General features: G+C 42.6%; 1 protein-coding gene across 1 annotated transcript in view; it reads right to left on the bottom strand.

Annotated features, from left to right (window-relative positions):
- Positions 1 to 19,214, bottom strand: part of LOC148136112 (NACHT, LRR and PYD domains-containing protein 3-like) — a 43,384-nt gene extending 24,170 nt beyond the window's left edge. Inside the window, exons 1-3 of the mRNA XM_087983939.1 lie at positions 17,914 to 19,214; positions 10,701 to 10,867; positions 5,983 to 6,053 (exon numbers count right to left, since the gene is read on the bottom strand). Of these exons, the coding sequence (XP_087840065.1) occupies positions 5,983 to 6,053; positions 10,701 to 10,867; positions 17,914 to 19,214 (1,539 nt within the window). The remainder of the gene's footprint in view (positions 1 to 5,982; positions 6,054 to 10,700; positions 10,868 to 17,913) is intronic.
- Positions 19,215 to 21,278: the final 2,064 nt, after the last annotated feature.

Raw genomic sequence — 21,278 nt, 5'->3', positions numbered from 1 at the left:
GTAACCCCAATTTACCATGATCAATTCACCTAGCATTGTACACCCCTGGACACTACTGCACAGTGAATCCACCTAACCTCTACATCTTTGGACTGAAGGAGGAAACCCATATGGATACAGGGAGAACATGCAAACTCTACACAGACAGGGGGTGGAATTAAACCCTGGTCCCTGACACTTTGAAGCAGTCATGCTAACCACTGAGCCATCATGCCAACTTTCCCACAGAACATAGAACATAGAACAATACAGCACAGAACAAGCCCTTCGGCCCACGATGTTGTGCCGAACTTCTAACCTAGATTAAGTACCCATCCATGTACCTATCCAAATGCCGCTTAAAGGTCGCCAATGATTCTGACTCTACCACTCCCACGGGCAGCGCATTCCATGTCCCCACCACTCTCTGGGTAAAGAACCCACCCCTGATCTCTCCCCTATACCTTCCACCCCTCACCTTAAATTTATGTCCCCTTGTAACACTCTGTTGTACCCGGGGAAAAAGTTTCTGACTGTCTACTCTATCTATTCCTCTGATCATCTTGTAAACCTCTATCAAGTCATCCCTCATCCTTCGTCGTTCCAACGAGAAAAAGCCGAGAACTCTCAACCTATCCTCGTACGACTTCCTCTCCATTCCAGGCAACATCCTGGTAAATCTTCTCTGCACCCTCTCCAAAGCTTCCACATCTTTCCTAAAGTGAGGCGACCAGAACTGCACACAGTACTCCAACTGTGGCCTAACCAAAGTCCTGTACAGCTGCAACATCACTTCACGACTCTTGAATTCAATCCCTCTGCTAATGAACGATAATACTCCATAGGGCTTCTTACAAACTCTATCCACCTGAGTGGCAACCTTCAAAGATCTATGTACATAGACCCCAAGATCCCTCTGTTCCTCCACCTGACAAAGAGCCCTACCATTAACCCTGTATTCCGCATTCTTATTTGTTCTTCCAAAATGGACAACCTCACACTTGGCAGGGTTGAACTCCATCTGCCACTCCTCAGCCCAGCTCTGCATCATATCTAAGTCCCTCTGCAGCCGACAACAGCCCTCCTCACTGTCCACAACTCCACCTATCTTCGTATCATCTGCAAATTTATTGACCCACCCTTCGACTCCCTCATCTAAGTCATTAATAAAAATTACAAACAGCAGAGGACCCAGAACTGATCCCTGCGGAACTCCACTTGTAACTGGGCTCCAGGCTAAATATTTACCATCTACCACCACTCTCTGCCTTCGACCGGTTAGCCAGTTTTCTATCCAATTGGCCAAATTTCCCTCTATCCCATGCCTCCTGACTTTCTGCATAAGCCTACCGTGGGGAACCTTATCAAATGCCTTACTAAAATCCATGTACACTACATCCACTGCTCTACCCTCATCCACATGCTTGGTCACCTTCTCGAAGAATTCAATAAGACTTGTAAGGCAAGACCTACCCTTCACAAATCCGTGCTGGCATTCCCTAATCAAGCAGTGTCTTTCCAGATACCCTCAGTACCCTTTCCATTACTTTGCCTACCACAGAAGTAAGACTAACAGGCCTGTAATTCCCGGGGTTATCCCTATTCCCTTTTTTGAACAGGGGCACAACATTCGCTACTCTCCAGTCCCCTGGTACCACCCCCGTTGCCAGTGAAGACGGGAAGATCTTTGCCAACGGTACTGCAATTTCCTCTCTTGCTTCCCACATAATCCTAGGATATATCCCGTCAGGCCCAGGGGACCTGTCTATCCTCAAGTTGTTCAAAATGTCCAACACATCTTCCTTCCTAACAGGTATCTCTTCTAGCTTACCAGTCCATTTCACACTCTCCTCTTCTACAATATGGTCCCTCTCGTTCGTAAATACTGAAGAGAAGTACTTGTTCAAGACCTCTCCTATCTCTTCCGACTCAATACACAGTCTCCCACTATTGTCCTTGATCAGACCCACCCTCGTTCTCGTCATTCTCAGGTTTCTCACATACGCATAAAATGCCTTGGGGTTATCCTTGATCCTATCCGCCAAGGATTTTTCATGCCCTCTCTTAGCTCTCCTAATCCCTTTCTTCAGATCCCTTCTGGCTATCCTGTATCCCTCCACTGCTCTGTCCGAATCCTGTTTCCTCAACCTTATGTAAGCCTCCTTCTTCCTCTTTACCAGACATTCAACCTCTCTCGTCAACCAAGGCTCCCTCACACGACCATTTCTTTCCTGCCTGATAGGTACATACATTTCATGGACACGTCGTATCTATGGAAGAAACTGGAACCAAATCAATGAAAACAAAGGAGTAGTTGTGGCTATATCTTCACCCCAATATTGTATAATGTTGCAGAACCATTGGCATTACCTCAGTGTCCCTTAGCTTGTTGTCAAGGAAGAGCTGAATCTCATGGTCATTTGTACAATTAACAGACTTGTATAACAGATCTGTGTAATCACTGGATAGCCGTCTGTGAAAAGGATTGATGTTTACCCTCAGAAACTCAATCAAAAAGTAAAACTTGCTGACTTTACAAGTTCATGTCAGTCTCATTCATACCTTGTGTCGATCCCGTGGGAATTGTGTGAAATAATTGCTGGAATAGGGAAGGGTCCAGCAATTCCTTTCCCTCCAGCTCAGTCTGAACAGCATCAAGAAGCTGTGACTCTGGGACTGGAACAGATCTGCAGCAATCTCGGCTGGTTCTAACAAGTCAGTCTGACAGAGAAAGACGTTTGTGTGTGGATGTGGGGATGGCACGGACTGGGTCCTGGTCACTGGATATCCCACACTGAGTCTTGGTTCAACCCTCCCTGTTCCACTAAGCTGCCATCACCTGACTGGTCGCACTGTATACTGCAAAGGTTGTGCATCCTGACAACATCAGTCTCTAAAAATTGTCACATGCCTAATAAAGGTGTGCCAGTACAGCTACAGTGCTGACGTGGAATACAATGTCTACAGTATGAGATAACTGATGTGTGGACAGTCCACAGTGTGCAACGTATGTACTGTCTACAGTAATACAATATCTACAGTAATGCAACATCTGTAATATTTGATAACTAATATACGGACATTCTGTAATGTGCAAAGTGTGAACTTCCAACAGTGATTGCTGTCTACAGTGTGTGACAATGACATGTGGACAGTTAGCAGAGTGCACGTTTGTATTGTCTACAGTAATACATAGTCAACAGTGTGGGGGACTGATATTTGAATATTTAGCTGAGTGCAGCCTGAATTGAACACACGGGTGCACAATGAGGTGCTGGGTTCTTTCCAGTCTTTACCATTGGACGATGCACCATTTGTTGAACTCTAAGACTGAATGGAGCCTTGTGGAGATCTGTGTTAGAGGCAAATATTTAACAGACAAATCGACAAAATGGCCGTTGGACACTGACAAGTTGACCCGACCCTGCAGCCCGACATGAGATAGGGAACCAGAGATGGTCAAAGTGAAATTACAGTGAATGCAGTGGGAGCATCAAAAAATGGCCTTTTAGGGGCTAGGAGGGAGATTACTTAATTAATCTTCCCTTACAAATGTGATTTCTTTCAGAGTTTTGTTAGCGGGGTCTCTGCTCGTGTCGGAATCTCCAGCATATTTGATGGGAGTGGGACAGGCACAGGTGCAGATGGTCACTGGTTCCAAAATATGACCTGATCCTGACTGATTTTACACACACTGTTAATGCACACCCTATCATTTCCACAGGGGAACAGTTACAGCGCTGACCAATCTCTGTCCCAGTATCAAACAGACTGTCATCAAGTCTAACGCTGGGAATAATCACACACTTGAACATATGGTTGTTTGTGTAATAAACATACGTTTATGACAAATTGAATATAGCTTTATGTACAACTGAAGTCAGGTAATAATAAATAATTAATAACTAACAGGTTTATTGTACAATTGAACAAATTGCAGAGCATGGAGTACAGGAGTTGGAATGCCTTGTTGCAGGTGTATAAGAATTCTTTGAAGAAGTAACAAAGAGGATTGATGAGGACAGAGCAGTAGATGTGATCTATATGCACTTCAGTAAGGCTTTGAGAAGGTTCCCCATGGGAGACTGATTAGCAAGGTTAGGTCTCATGGAATACAGGAAAAACTAGCCATTTGGATACAGAACTGGCTCAAAGGTAGAAGACAGAGAGTGGTGGTGGAGGGTTGTTTTTCAGACTGGAGGCCTGTGACCACTGGAGTGCCACAAGGATCCTCTACTTTTTGTCATTTACATAAATAATTTGGATGTGAGCATAAGAGGTACAGTTAGTAAGCTTTCAAATGACACCAAAATTGAAGGTGCAGTGGACAGCGAAGAGGGTTACCTCCGATTACAAAAGGATCTGGACCAGATGGGCTAATGGGCTGAGAAGTGGCAGATGGAATTTAATTCAGACAAATGTCAGGTGCTACATTTTGGGAAAGCAAATCTTAGCAGGACTTATATACTTAATGGTAAGGTCACAGGTAGCGTTGCTGAAAAAAGAGACCTTGGAGTGCAGGTTCATAGCTCCTTGAAAGTGGAGTCGCAGGTAGATAGTGAAGAAGGCGTTTGGTATGCTTTCCTTTATTGGTCAGAGTATTGAGGATAGCAGTTGGGAGGTCATGTTGCAGCTGTGCAGGACATTGATTAGGCCACTGTTGAAATATTGTATGCAATTCTAGTCTCCTTTTTGGAAAGATGTTGTGAAACTTGAAAGGGTTAAGAAAAGAATTACAAGGATGTTGCCTGGGGTGGAGGAGTTGAGCTATAGGGAGAGACTGAAAAGGCTCGGACTGATTTCCTTGGAGCGTCGGAGGCTGAGGGGTGACCGTATAGAGGTTTACAAAATTATGAGGGGCATGGATAGGGTAGGTAGGCAAAGTCTTTTCCCTGGGGTCGGGGAATCCAGAACTAGAAGGCATAGGTTTAGGATGAGAGGGGAAAGATATAAAAGAGACCTGAGGGACAACATTTTCATGCAGAGGGTGGTACGTGTATGGAATGAGCTGCCAGAGGAAGTGGTGAAGGATAGTACAATTGCAACGTTTAAGAGGCATTTGGATGGGTATATGAATAGGAAGGGTTTGGAGGGATATGGGCCGGTGCTGGCAGGTGGGACTAGATTGGGTTGGGATATCTGCTCTGCATGGACAGGTTGGACTGAAGGGTCTGTTTCCATGCTGTACATCTCTATGACTTTATGACTCTGACATGAGTGAGGTTACATTTGGAATACTGTGCCCAGTTCTAGTCGCTCTACTATAGAAAGTAACTATTAAACTAGAAAGAGGACAGAAAGGATTTACTAGGATGTTACCTGGACTGGAAGGTTTGAGCTGCAAGAAGAGATGTGATAGGATGGAACATTTTTCCCTGGAGCGTAGGATATTCAGAGGTGACCTTATACAGAAAAATATAAAATCATGAGAGGCATAGATAAGGTAGGTAGCCTGCAGCTTTTCCCCAAGGGAGTCTAAAACTCTGGGGTGCATGTTTAAGGGGAGAGATACAAAAGGGTATAGAGAGGCACTTACCTTTACACTGAGGATGGTGAGTGTCTGGAATGGGCTGCCAGAGGTGGTGGAAGTGAGTGCAATTTCATCATTTAAAAAACATTTACACACGGTTCGATACGGGGATACATGGACCAAACACAAGCAAAAGGGACCAGTTTAACGGTGAAAACTGGACAGCTTGGGCACATTGGCCGAAAGGCCTGTTTCTATGATGGCGATCTCTCGGACTCTTTTATAAATGCTTCACAGTCACAGCTCCATCTCCCTGTGCTCGACGGTGAATATCACCCACACACCAACACTCACCAGCTGCTACTGAATACTCCACATCATTCCCATTCTATTTCAGAATTCCAGGAATTGTTTTTCTTGAGCCAATGTAATATCTCATGTGTTTCACTTGATAGAGGTGAGAGAAATACACCTCTCAGTAATATCAAGTCCAAATAGTTGGCAAGTTCTTGATCCTTTGATCACACAAATACTCGGACACCAGCCCTGCAATCTCTCAGTGATCGGAGCTGCTTCTTTCCATCTGAACTGATTCCTCCATAATCTAAGAAAGAAATTAATGATTAAGAACCAACCAATTAATCAAGTTAAAATGACAGAATCATTCATAATTTTCCAGTTGGGAAACACATTTTGATATCAAACTGTGAGCAGCTACATAGTAACAAATGGGTGTAAGTGGTGGGGGAGAGAGAATCTAATGAGCTGCTGCACACACAGTGCTGTAAGAAACTAAGAAACTGGGGAATGATGTAAGTTGAGGATGTAGTTGGACTGGGGGAAATCGCATTGGACTTGTAATGCAGTGACCTAGAGTACAAATACCAGCAACTGGCTGAATTTTATCTCAAATAATTAATCCATCTGGAATTGAAAGTTAGTTTCATAGTCACCATTGCAGAACCTAATCAGTAATTGCTGTAAATACTGCTTTACTCATGTCCATCACCAAAGGGAATCTGGGAATCTTACCTGGTCTGGCCCAGAGATATTTTCAGAAGACATTAAATAGTTCTGACTGATTGATATATATAATGTGTGGTTACAGATGTATGTTTCAGATATGAATATGGAATGAAAATGGGATGGATATCTGGTTTCAACTTTGGCACTAATATTTACAGGGAGAAAGTGAGGACTGCAGATACTGGAGATCAGAGCTGAAAATGTGTTGCTGGAAAAGCGCAGCAGGTCAGGCAGCATCCAAGGAGCAGGAGAATTGACGTTTCGGGCATGAGCCCTTCTTCAGGAATAGATTCCGACTGGGGAGCATCAGATTCTCAGTAGCAACATATGGGACCAAATTCGTTAATTCATGAGGACATTGTCAACCAGCCTAGACCTGAAACTCGCGCAAAGGGAACCAATAAGAGATAACAACTTGTTTCAACTTAATGAGAAGGGAATCGCAGAGGCCATGGGGCTCAGCAGGAGGAAGAGCATCCACCAGAGGGTGGTAGTGAGAAGTGACTGAGGAAAATTCTGGGAGTTGAATCACTAGAACAGGGAAGGAGATTGCTGAGTATTCAGTGTCAAAGAACAGCTGGATTAACTCCTGGAAAGGGAGGGTGAACAGCAGTGTGTGTGATTCAGGTGGGAACTAATAATCAACAACTTTAAGGCAGAACAAAGAGTGTCTTTCAGCAAGGTGATGGTCCTCCAGAAGCAGTTGATGTTTGTCTCGTTGTGCTCCCGGGGAACAGACTGTATAGCACAGAGTCTTGTGTCATGGAGCTGCTCAGGACGAACCTTGACAAAGGCCACTGCATCTTTATCCAGACTTCTTTTGCAAAGACAAATTCCAGAAGGAGATGTGTGACAGTCTCTCTCTCTCTCTCTCTCTCCCCCCCCCCCCCCCCCCCCCCCCCACCCACAACCCCTTAGAGAATAGCATGCTGAGGCAAAGAGTGTCTGGGTGTGAGAGAGGCAGAGGGAGAGAGAGAGAGAGAGAGAGAGAGCGACAGAGAGAGAGAGAGATAGAAAAAGAGGGGAAAAAAAAGAGGATTCAACGACAGGAACAGGACTGTCTAGTTGCCTACATGCAGTGCCTTGGTGAGACCACACCTGAAGTCATGTGTATAGTTTTTGTCCCTTATCTAAGGAAGGACATTCATGCATAGAAGGAATACGACAAAGGTTTTCCAGACTGACTCGTGGGATAGCAGGACTGATGAATGAAGAGAGACTGGATCAGTTAGGACTATTTTCACTTAGGTTAGAATAATATGGGGCACTTTTTAGAAACCTACAAAATTCTAACAGGAAAGGTCAGGGTAAACACAGGAAGGGTGTTCCCACGGTCCAGAACCAAGGGTCAATGTCTAAGGATCTGGGGTAGGCTATTTCGAGCTGAGCTGAGGATAAATGTCTTCACTCAGATTGAGGTGAGTCTGTGAAATTCCCTGTCAGAGAGAGTGTTTGTTGGCTAAAACACTGAATGGTTGGAAAGAAAAAGTTAAATATTGTTCTCAAAAAGAACAGAAATTTCTGGTGAAACTCAGCAGGTTTACAGAGAGAGAAACAGAGTCAGCTGTGAAGAAGAATCACTGGACTTGAAACATTAATTTTACTTTCTCTCCACAGATGCTGTCAGGCCTGTTGAGTTTCTTCAGCAATTTTGGCTTTTGTTTCAGGTTTCTACTATCTGTATTTCTTTGCTTTAGTCCGTCATGTTGTGGCTGTGCAGGCCATTGCTTTGGCCACTTTTGAAATGCTGCATGCAGCTCTGGGCTTCTTGCTATAGGAAGGATGCTGTGAAAGTTGAAATGGTTCAGAAAGGATTTACAAGGGTGTTGGTGGGGTTGGAGGGTTTGATCTTGAGGGAGAGACTGAATAGGCTCGGGCTGTTAACCCTGAAGCATGGGAGGCTGAGGGGTGACCTTATTGAGGTTCATAAAACAATGAGGGGCATGTATGGTCAAATAGACAAGATGTTTTCCCCAGGGTTGGGGGAGACCAAAACTAGGGGGCATAGGGTTAAGTTGAGGGCGCAAGATTTAAAAGGGTCCTAAGGGGCAACTTTTTCACACAGAGGGATGGTATGAGATTGGAGTGAGCTGCCAGAGGAAGTGGTGGAGGCTGGTACAATTACAGCATATAAAAAGCCTCTGGATGGGTTCATGAATGCGAAGGGTTGAGGGGGATTAGGGCCAAATGCTGTCAAATAGAGTCTGTGATGATGTTGCTCCTTTAACAAGGTTCTGTTGTACTTGATTTTGTTCCCCCCCCCAGAGAGATCGTAAAAGACACAAGTTCCAAAAGGTTTGGGTTTTGAAGAGTTTTACGGTGAGTTTAATTATAGCTACAGATACTGCCTCCAGCAAAAAGTTTTATTTTTAAAAGACATTTGTGCAATGAAAGGAGAATGGTCACTTTCACCAGCTCAGCTTTTCTCTGGTTTGATTTGGTTTTGGAAGTTTGGCTATTCACTGAAAGCAGACAGGTAGCGTTTTGAGGCTGCTGATCCAAGAAACAGTTACATGAAAGAAGCAGGTTTGTGCTGATCCTCTCTGTCTGACATCTCTCTCCTGTAAGACCCTGTGTTTGATGCTACCTTTTGTGCAATGAGGTTTTTATGGGGATTGTTGCAAGTATAGGGAACAACAGGTAAAGTCTGTTTGGTTTTTGGATAGGTGAGGTTATTCTGCATTCGGTTCTCTTTTGCTTCTATTTCATTGGGTAATCTTGTAAATAAATTTGGTTTTGTTTAAAATGAAGTGGTTTGACCAGTGGCACCTCTCCTGGAATATCCACTTTACACCTTCTTAAAACAACGAGCAATGTTAGTGTCTGGACTACTTTCTTGAAATGTTTTGAGGGCGTCTGGCCCGGTCCATAACAAGTCAGAGACATGTACAGCACAGAAACAGATCCTTCGGTCCAACTCGTCCATGCTGACCAGATATCCGAACCTAATCCAAAAATCATTCAACACCAGGTTATAGTCCAACAGATTTAATTGGAAGCACTAGCTTTCGGAGCACTGCTCCTTCATCAGGTGGTTGTCCGGAACAGTGCTCCGAAAACTAGTGCTCCCAATTAAACCTGTTGGACTACAACATAGCGTTGAGTAATTTTTAACTCTGTATACCCCAGTCCAACACTGGCAGCTCCACATCCTAACCTAATCTAGTTCCATTTGCCAGCGCTTGTCCCATTTCCTTCCTATTCTTGTGCCCACCCAGATGCCTTTTAAACGTCATAATTGTACCAGCCTCCACCATTTCTCTGGCAGCTCATTCCATACACGCACCACCCTCTGCATGAAGAGGTTGCCCCTTAGGTCCCTTTTCAATGTTTCCCCTCTCACCCTAAACCTACACCCTCTAGTTCTGGACTCCCCCATCCCAGAGAAAGACCTTGTCTACTTACCCTAACCTTGGTACTCATTATTTTATAAACCTCTATAAGGTCACCCCTCAACCTCTGACGCTCCAGAGAAAACAGTTTATTCAGCCTCTCCATACAGCCCAAAGCCTCCAACACTGACAACAGTAAATCTTTTCTGAACCCTTCCAAGTTTCACAACATCTCTCCTCTAGGAGAGAGACGAGAATTGCACAGAATATTCCAAAAGTGGCCTAACCAATGTCATGTACAGCTTCAACATGACCTCCCAACTCCTATACTCAGTCGTCTGACCAATAAAGGAAAGCATACCAAATGCCTTCTTCACTATCCTATCTACCTGTGAATCCACTTGCAAGGAACTATGAACCTGCACTTCAAGGTCTGTTTGTTCAGCACAGTCCCCAGGACCTTCCCAATAAGTGTATAAGTCATGCCCTGATTTGCCTTTCCAAAATGTAGCACCTCACATTTATCTAAATTAAACTCCATCTGAACTAGATTAATTTGGGGTATCTGTTTGACATGGACAGTAAGACAAAAGGGCCTGTTTCCATGCTGAACATCTCTATAACGCCAGGCAAATAAAGTTCTTAAGGGTTAAAGGGGTCAAGGATATCCAGGAGAAAACAGGAATCGGGTTCAAAGTTGGATAATTATCCATTGGTATATATAATGATAGATCAAGGTCTATGGGCTGAATGGCCTGCTGCTGCTCTGATTTTTTATGTTCCGGTGAATTAATATGTTAAGCACACCTGAAGAACTTGCTGTGGACATGACTTAAGGAAATTATTGTTTACAATACAATGGAAATGTTTAATGTTTTAACATATGCACTCACTGAATAGCTCCAAATTCTTGCAGTTGATGATGAAGTTTCTCATTTTCGGAATGCAATCATCTGTGAATTTATTTACATCCAGATATAACATTGACAATGATTCGCTCTGACTAAATGCCATCCTCCGGTCTTCAATGCAAGCAAATGTCAGATTGTTATCCAGCAAACTAAAGATTGATAATTACAAATCAGTTTTCAACATAGCTCGAAAAGATAAAAGAAATTCTACTGAGAAGGAAGAGCAATAATTGGATCATCATAACAAAGTGGGCTGCACAGTAGCACAGTAGTTAGCACTACTGCCTCACAGCGCCAGAAACCCGGGTTCAATTCCCGCCTCAGGCGACTGACTGTGTGAAGTTTGCACATTCTCCCTGTGTCTGCGTGGGTTTCCTCCGGGTGCTCCGGTTTCCTCCCACAGTCCAAAGATGTGCGGGTCAGGTGAATTGTCCATGCTAAATTGCCCATAGTATTAGTAAAGTGTAAATGTAGGGGTAAGGGTCTGTTGCGCTTCGGCGGGTTGGTGTGGACTTGTTGGGCGAAGGGCCTGTTTCCACACTGTAAGTAATCTCATCTAATCTAAAAGTGAGAAAGCTCTTGAACCATCAGCCTCCTTTTCATTTTATTTGACTCAGTAATGACGAACTAATAATCAATTAACTTTAATGCTTTTAGTCTTTAACACTATTATTCCTTAATTGAAAGACATCGCTCTTAATTTTGAAAAGAATATGCGTACCTACAGCCTCACAGAACCAAACAGGGTACAGTGCAGGAGGAGGTGATTCGAGGCTCCGAATGAGCAATTCACTTCCTGCCACTCTGTATTCCGTATCCCTGTGCACTGGGCCTTTCCAGACCAAAGTTTAATTCCTTTTTGAACACTTCAGTTGAACCGGCCTCTGCCATGAGGTGAGTGAGGTACAACATTCCAACCTTAACCAGTCACTGTGCAGAAAAGATTATCTCACATTGTTCTTGCTTCTTTTGGCAATTTCTTGAATTTTTGTGCTGACATACTTGACCATTTCATGGCAGTGAACAATTTATTGCTACCGACTCTTTCCACTGTCATTATCATTTTTAATACTTCATTCAAATTACATCACAGCTTCCTTTCCTTAATGGAGACAGATCCAATGTTTGCAATCTATCTTCAGACCTTATGTTCATGATCCATGTAATCCTTTTCATGAGACATTTCTTCCTTTCTTCGATGCCCTGCATCTCTCCTCAAGCATTGTAACAACGTGAGATGTAAACACATCAGCTTAGGCCAAATTGTATTAATTGAACAAAAAAAATAACAACTTTTTTACTTTCTTCTCTGAAACTTAACAACTCTTTTTGTTGAGAATCTGAAAATTGTGCTTCTCTAGTTGGAAGAAGTGTTGTTTGAACTGGCTCCTGAATGAATGGCTTAACTGTAACTTTAAAATAATGCTCTTTCCTTGATTTTTTAGCTAACGACCCTGTCCCATCATTCAGCATTTTAAACATCTCCATTGGTTACCATGTGACCGTAGTTTCCACAAAAAGATTCTGATTCAATTTCTCCCTAATATCTTCCTGTTGAAATTTGATTGCAGTCTAATATATACTTGTTGTGTAGAACAGAACAGAATACTCCAGGTGCAGTCTAGCAAGATCGAAGAATGTGGTGCTGGAAAAGCATAGCCGGTCAGGCAGCATCCGAGGAGCAGGAAAATCGACATTTTGAACATAAACCCTTCATCAGGAGTCCTAATGAAAGGTTTATGTTCAAAACATCGATTCTGCTCTTCGCATGCTGCCTGACTGGCTGTGCTTTTCCAGTACCACACTCTTGACTCTGATCTCCAGCATCTGCAGTCCTCACCTTCCCCTTTATTTTCAACAGTGGTCATGCCAAAGATACAGCAAATTCCTGACTTGCCACAAATCATTGCACATAAAATTTGGGGTTAATGTTGGGAAGATTATCTACTCCAATCGCTTTGTTTTGCATTCCGAATGCGCCACTGATGCAGACAAAATGTTGACTCCTGTATCTCCAATGTTATTGTCATTCAGCCTAACAGCCAAGAAAAAAAAACAATCAAGAAGTGGGAAATCTCTCCGATTAACATAACATAAACTTCACCTTACAGAAACTCCATCCAATTGTTTCTCATTGACACACTGAGGCATGGGCAGATAGAATAGTGTTGTGCAGTATTAGAAAGCAGATTTAAATCTTGCATAACTATTCTCACTGAATTAGTTGGTGACCAGTAAACATATATTTCAAACAGTAAATTAATTGCTTGAATGGTGAAAAATGAGAGGTGTATAGTTATCATATATTTTACTCAGTAAATTGCTGTTACTCGTTCACCAACTGAAAGGCTATTGACAGCACAACCCAGCACAACTCTGAAAAGAGGAATTTGATATATACCTGAAGGAGAAAACGTGATAGCTTTGAGGGAAGAGGAAGGGAATAGGATGAAGTGTGTAGGCCATTTAAGGAGCCAGTGCAGACATAATTGGCCAGATGGCCTCATTATTCACTACCTATTTTATGACCTGGAAATAGAATATATATTTTAACCCAAAACTGGACACATGGGATTCAGGGAGAGCTTGCCAATTGGATACAAAATTAGCTGAACAGCAGGAAACAAAATGGAGGGTTGTTTTTCAGACTTGGAGGCCTGTCACCACTGATGTTCCACGGCGATCGGTTCTGGCTTGTCTTTTGTTTGTCACTTATAGAAACGATTTGGATGAAAATACAGAAGGCATGGTTAGTAAGTTTGCAAATGATATCAAAATTGGTGGCATAGTAAAGAAGAGGATTTTCTAAGGGATTTTGACAAAATGGGTCAATGGGTTGAGAAATGGCAGATGGAGTTCAATCTAGATAAATGCATTTTGATACAACAAACTTGGGGAGAGGTTAATCAGTTAATGGGAGGGCTTTGGACAGTGTTGTACAACAGAGGGAGCTTAGGATTCAGGTACATAATTCTTTGAAGTTTGCATTGGTAGGCCTCTTCTGGAATACCGTGTCCAGTTATAGTCACTTAGGTAAAAGAAGAATATTGTTAAGGTGGAGAAGGTTCAGAAAAGATTTACCAGGAAGCTTTGATATGGCAGGTTTGAGTTATAAGGAGAGGCTGGATAGACTGGGATTTTTTCCCACTGGAGCATAAGAGGTTGAGAGGTGACCTCAGAGGGTGATAAAATCATCAGCGGTATAAAAAGGCTAAATGGTAGGTGTCTTTTCCCGAGGATGGGGGATTTCAAGACGAGGGGCACATTTTTAAGGTGAGAGGAGAAAGAGTTAAAAAAGTCACAAGAAGAAATTTTTTTAAACTCAGAGGGTAGTTCCTGAGGAAGTGGTGGATATGGGTGCAATTAGTGGCAGATGGAGTTTAATTCAGATAAATGCGAGTTGCTGCATTTTGGGAAAGCAAATCTTAGCAGGACTTATACACTTAATGGTAAGGTCCTAGGGAGTGTGTCTGAACAAAGAGATCTTGGTGTGCAGGTTCATAGCTCCTTGAAAGTGGAGTCACAGGTAGATAGGATAATGAAGGCGGCGTTTGGTATGATTTTCTTTTTTTGGTCAGAGTATTGAGTACAGGAGTTGGGAGGTCATGTTGCGGCTGTACCAGACATTGGTTAGGCCACTATTGGAATATTGTGTGCAATTCTGGTCTCCTTCCTATTGGAAAGATGTTGTGAAACTTGAAAGGGTCAGAAAAGATTTACAAAGATGTTGCCAGGGCTGGAGGATCTGAGCTATAGGGAGAGGCTGAACAGGCTGGGGCTGTTTTCCCTGGAGCATTGGAGGCTGTGGGGAGACCTTATAGAGGTTTACAAAATTGAGGGGCATAAATAGGCTAAATAGACAAAGTCTTTTCCCTGGGGTTCAGTAGTCCAGAACTAGAGGGCATAGGTTTAGGGTGAGAGGGGAAAGATATAAAAGAGACCTAAGGGGCAACTTTTTCACACAGAAGGTGGTACGTGTATGGAATGAGCTGCCAGAGGATGTGGTGGAGGCTGGTACAATTGCAACATTTAAGAGGCATTTGGATGGGTATATGAATAGGAAGGGTTTGGAGGGATATGGGCTGGGCGCTGGCAGGTGGGACTAGGTTGGATTGGGATATCTGGTTGGCGTGGACAGGTTGGACCGAAGGGTCTGTTTCCGTGCTGTACATCTTTACGACTCTATGACTCTAAAAGATATTTCGATAAATACATGAGAAGGAAAGGTTCGGTGGGATATGGGCCTGGAGCAGGAAGGTGGGACTAGTTTAGTTTGGGATTATGTTCAGCATAGACTGGTTGGACCAAAGGGTCTGTTTCCATGTTATTTGACTCTATGACAAGTTGAACGCAAGACAGAAAATTGATTGTCTTATATCCAATTTTTAAAAACATTTGTGCAATTATATTCCATTGAACTCATCCATATGTAATCCAGCAAAGAGTAAAAGCATTGGTTAATTGTGAGGCATTATTGCCCTGCTTGGATAACACAACAAAGAAAAAGACTTATAGACATCAATCAATCAATAAATTCCTGCTTCTCTGATGCATTTACCAATACACAAGCCATGTTTTCAGTTCCAAGCAGAATGGATAATCGTTCATCCCAACAGTCATATAAAATATGTGGTGATGAGCTGCCCAATCTCCCTGCTGCTGAGGTGAATGGTGAATTTTGTGCTACCACAAAGGGCAGATCATGCCTCCTGTAAATCACAGACTGTTGAACCTCTATTTCAAACCCACCCTGACCTCACCCGTAACAGTTTCAGATACATGAATGGCAGCCTTGCTGTGTTAGCAACGTATTCTGCATTGAACTAGGTACAGCATTCACTTACTATTTATCTAGTGAATGGTTGGGTCAAATACATTATCAGATTAGCTTTGGTTTGTAAAAGTAAACTACAAAGGATGATATTCATCTCTGCAATGGCACACAATTGGTGACAGAGGTTGGGTTCAACAGTTTGATTTGCCACCTGATCTCCATTGCTATTCTCTGTCAGTGAACTGTGTTCAGTCACACGCCAGGTCTATTCATTTAATTGAGGGCCTCTTAGGATTAGTGTTCAAACCTTCGCCAACTTTTGTAGCTGTGAACTTGCAATGAGCTGGAAATGATCTTTGGATTGGGAACAGCAACTTGTGTTTCAGCACAACAAACAAGCTGCTCTTTGTTCAGAGGTGGGGTCTCACAGTTAATGGCAGGTTAGCTCTTGATCAATAGGATCCTGTAGATGTTTCAGCACAGTGGGAGAGCAGCACATTGAACCAGATAAGAAATGTTTGGGAATTGACCAGGCCAGTACCTGGGAATTGTTGTGAACAAGCCTGGGATACAACATAAAATCAAAAGAACTGTGGATACTGGACATAAGAAACAGAAACAAAAACAAAAATTGAGGGAAATGTGCAGCAGGTCTGGCAGCATCTGTGGATAGATATATTTCGGTCCAATGAGCTTTCCTCAGAACAGCAATTTCCATTTGTTTCTGGGAGGGAACGAAATGATCAAACATAGGCATAGATCACAGTTTAAATTGGTGTTTGGGACTGTGTTTTTGAGAGAATGAATTTAGCTATTGATGTTACAGCATGAAGATTTAAATGCTCCCTGCCTAACCTTCCACTTTATTTCAGAATTTCAGTCCTCAGAGTGAATTCAAAGGTGGCACAGATCGATATCTTCAGAAAATTAACAAAGAAACCATCAAATATACATTGAGAGTCAGATATGAAAACCACTTAATCTGGCCAGTTTTGTTACTTTATTTTAATTATCCCTTCACTGTGTTTATTTGTCTGTCTGTCTGTCTTTTGTGTGAATTGCCCTGAAAACAAGGTTATTGGTTTCAAACGTTGTTGTTTAAGTTTGCTCTGCTAAAGTTCCTATATTGGTAATAAATTACTTTTTTTTGTTGTTTCAGTTATTAACCTACCATCTAGGTTTCATTATCAACAGAGTCTGCGATTGGTTATAAAGCCTGGTTAGGAATTGCTGAGGTTAAAATCTTTGAAGGTTTTAATTTTACTCTGTTGTGAACACAGAGGTACGATGATTTGGCTCGGTTCTTTGTTTCCTTGTCATAGCACTAGTTAAAGACTCTGCCAGACTCCTTGTGGCTTTGAATGTCTCACAGTGTAAGACCAACTAAGTCAGCCTGGTGCTTTTTTTTGTTATAGTTAGAGCACTCAGTATCAAGGTCAATGCAGTAGTAGTGTTAAAAATAAATAAAAAGCATGGAAAACTCCTTGACTCTCAAAAAAAAACGAATAGTAATTGTGATTCAGCTACTATAGTGATAAGTGGCTCAACAGTTAGCATTGTTTCCTCGAGGCACCAGGGATCTGGGTTTGATTCCACCCCTGGATGACTGTGTGGAGTTTGCACATTCGTCCAGTGTCTGCGGGGGTTGCTTCTGGGTACTCCAGTTTCCTCCCACAGTCAACTATGTGCAGGTTAGATGGACTGATCATGCTAAATTGCCCATAGTTTCCAGGGATGTGCAGACTAGATGGGTTATAGAGTCATAGAGATGTACAACAAGGAAACAGACCCTTTGGTCCAACTCATCCATGTCGCCCAGATATCCTTAATTAATCTAATCACATTTGCCAGCATTTGGCCCATATCCCTCTGAATGATTTCTATTCATATACCCATCCAGATGCCTTTTAAATGTTGTAATTGCACCAGCCTCCACCACTTCTTCCTCTGGCAGCTCATTCCATACCCACACCATCCTTTGTGTGAAGAAGTTGCTCCTTAAGTAGCTTTTAAATCTTTTCCCTCTCACTCCCAGATCCCAAGGAAAAGACCTTGCCTATTTACCCTAAACATGTTCCTCATGACTTTATAAACTCTATATATAAGGTCACCCTCAGCCTTCAATGCTCCAGGGAAAACAGTCCCAGTCCATTCAGCCTCTCCCTATAGGTCAAACGCTCCAACCCTGGCAACATCCTTCTAAATCTTTTCTGTAGCCTTTCATGTCCCTTGGGAAATGCAGGGATAGGGGAGGGGTCTGGATGGGATGCACTTCAGAGGGTTGTTGCAGACTAGATGGTCCAAATGACCGTTTTTTGCTCTGTAGAGATTCTATGAAATTCATATCAGGTGGAATTTATAAGAGAAAATCAATGGGTCATTGCAGACATGTTATCTAATTTCACCCGGATCAATACATACCTTAGAACTTTGCACTTGTGGATTGCAGAGGCCAATCGTTTGATCCCCTCCTCCTGAATATAACATTTCTCCAAATTCAACTCCATCACTGATTCACAAAGTTGTACAACATGAGACATTACAAAACAGTCCATTGGGTTCAATCTCAGTGCATTCTTTGGATTGGAGTCCCCAAAGTTCAAACGTTCCACAGATCCAATGGTCTTCTGGACGAAAGCTCTATTCTGAGACTCTGACAAATAATGGAATGTGTTCAGCAGTTTCCTCTTTCCAGTGACTCTGTCCATGTTTTTGATTTCTGCCTGAACATTGGCCTGCAGCCAGTCTATCACCTGACAGGTCGTGTAATGAGACAGCGGACCCAGGAATGGTTCCAGATTTCGGGATGAAGTGGGTGTTGAAAGACCAACTAAAAATCGAATAAAAATCTCAAACCAACCATCATCCTTCTTAAAGGCACAGTGAAGCATTTCCACCACGTTCTGATGCTTTGGACTCAAATACTGCGCCAGGGCAGCCAAGAATTCCTGGATGGTAAAGTGTAGAAATGTGTACACAATGTTTTTAGCTGTGTCATCCCTTTCCAAGATCTCCATCATGAATCCTGAATTGAATTTGCTGGACTGCAGCTGATGCTGAATGAAGTGATTCTCATTAAAAACAATTCTCCTTTTCGAAACTCCCTGGTAAGCCAACTCCCCGAGTCGCTGTAAAACCATCCGCTGGTCCTCAACATCTCGCTTGTGGTTGTCCAACAGATTGGAAAGGTAGATGGAGAAAAGTTGAGTGATGGTTTTGGGAAGAGATTGCTTGCACTTCAGCTGTGTAAAGAGTGGACCTAAGGTTGAGCAAATGATCCAAAAATATGAAGGGTTGTAGCACGTGGTGTACATGATCTCATTCTCCTCTATGTGTTTGAAAACATTGGTAGCAAGTTGCTCACTGCCAAAAAACTTTCTGGAAAATTCTTTTCTTTCATCAGCAAGAAAGCCCAGGATCTCAGCCCAAAGGTTGACATTGGCCTTTTCCAATGAGTCAAGGGCAGTCGGCCGGCTGGTAACCAGCACAGAACAACCTCTGAGCAGCTGTTGCTGTACCAGGGAGTGCACCATTTCAAAAACTTCACATCTGCAGTCAGGCGCAACACAGTCATTCGCAGAGACATCACCAGCCACACGGCCAGTGAAATCAATCTGGTGTTTGTACTCATCTAATCCATCAAAAACCAAGAGAAGATATTCAGGTTTCATCCAGATATCTTCAATTATCTTTTCTAAATAAGGGTACTGATCCAATACCATTTCAGTCAGAGAAACGGCTCTGTTGATGGCATTAAGATTTCAAAATGTGAAATGTAGAACAAATTGGAACTGAGGATCGAGGTTTCCTGCTGCCCATTCATGGACCATCCTCTGCACCATTGTTGTCTTACCAATGCCAGCCACTCTGCTAACCACCGTGGTGCTAGACAGGCTGGAGTGGCCAAAACGGCTCCTGAATAATTAATCAATCCGGATTTTTTCAAGTTCACTGGTGACGTACTTCCGCTGCCATTCTTCATGTTCCCTGCCTCTGGAAAGGAGCTCATGTTCCACTAGTCTCCGTTCACGCAGAGTGAAAATAATGATAAGCTCTGTATATCGATCAGCGAGGGAAATGGTCGTTATTTTGCTGTCTCCTTTGATGGTGTGTTTGACCACATGCTCGGTTTGGTGGAGGAGGTGTTGCTTGTGTTGATCTTGTATACCTTTCATGACAATGATCAAAATTATGTTGGTATTGTTCTTATTTGTTAATTAACTACATTAAAACAATTAACGAGAAGCAAGGAGGAGTTTGAGTTGGGTAGCAATATAAAATGTGAGTCGAATCCAAATTTTACTATGCCATGCTAGAAATTAATCTTGCCGAATAAATATTGAATTAAATTAAATATAAATTGGGGAGAATCAGATGGATTATAGTAGATTTTACATTATAACAGACAAGCCCCTCCACTCTATCATCATCTCCATCTCCATTTGAGGAGAATTTAACATTGGAACATGTGAGAAGCCAAATATTATCACATTGTTCATTTATTATTATTTACTGTATTCATTTTTGTTTTGTCTGTTGTCCCCAGTGGAGATAGTATCAGAGTGTTTATAAGATTGATATCTGATTAGATTAGATTAGAGTGTGGAAACAGGCCCTTCGGCCCAACAAGTCCACACCGACCCGCCGAAGCGAAACCCACCCATACCCCTACATTTACCCCTTATCTAACACTACGGGCAATTTATTATGGCCAATTCACCTGACCCTGCACATCTTTGGACTGTGGGAGGAAACCGGAGCACCCGGAGGAAACCCACGCAGACACGGGGAGAACGTGCAAACTCCACACAGTCAGTCGCCTGAGGCGGGAATTGAACCCGGGTCTCTGGCGCTGTGAGGCAGCAGTGCTAACCACTGTGCCACCGTGCCGCCCACAAATCTCAGACAATTCAATCTCAGCTTCAATCTCAGACAATTTATACCTAATGTAAACGTATGGCCCACTGGCTGAATAGGGAGTGTGCATAACACTCACTTTTTCAATGCTTAATGTTGGGAACAGGATGACAAACCAGTGATACAATTAAATGTGCTATGTGAACTATAATTATAAAATAACACTGCCGATGTATAAGGATCACATTGGGATCTTCCACCAATTTTATCAACTCATTGTCCATTTCAGTGCGAAAGCTGAAACCTCTCCTTGTACAGACTAAGACTGTATGTGAATGGACTCCCTGTCTATTCTGAATCTTCATGTGAATCTACCTGTACCCAGCTTGACCCCTTTTTTGATTTCATGTTTTAACAAGTTTGAGACATAGACGAAGCAAATCTTATCTCGATATGAGCCTAAATATGTTTCCAAGTCAACTAATTGCCTGGCAAGACAATTGAGTACAGTCTTTGACACAGCCACTCTACGTTAGTAAGATTTTAAATATGGGCTCTTCACAAATCCAATGTTTCAGCACTGTGTGTAGAAATGTGTTTCTGGGATATGTGACTTATTGAAAAACAATTCCTTATCTAGTCTTGGTTGATCAATTAGGTCAAGCTAATATCATTGTAGCCCTATTTGTGCCTTCATTCAATGCCCAAACAACATGTGTGCAATCTGATACATGTTGAACTCTAGTACATATGCAGTCGGTAGAAATATGACACTTGAATGTTTAAAGATTCTGTTTCTATACGTGACCCATATCCTCACCTTCTTTAGGTCAATGTGCATTTCAAGTCATTGCCCAAGGTGGAGCCGACATATGATTCAAGACCTTCTTCAACCAGTACATACATATCAGTTCAGTCTATCCACACTA

Source organism: Chiloscyllium plagiosum, unplaced genomic scaffold (genome assembly GCF_037043375.1).
Source record: "Chiloscyllium plagiosum isolate Xiang-an unplaced genomic scaffold, Cpla_swu_hap1 HiC_scaffold_47, whole genome shotgun sequence".
Taxonomy (NCBI): domain Eukaryota; kingdom Metazoa; phylum Chordata; class Chondrichthyes; order Orectolobiformes; family Hemiscylliidae; genus Chiloscyllium; species Chiloscyllium plagiosum.
This window is presented reverse-complemented; position numbering and strand designations above follow the sequence as displayed.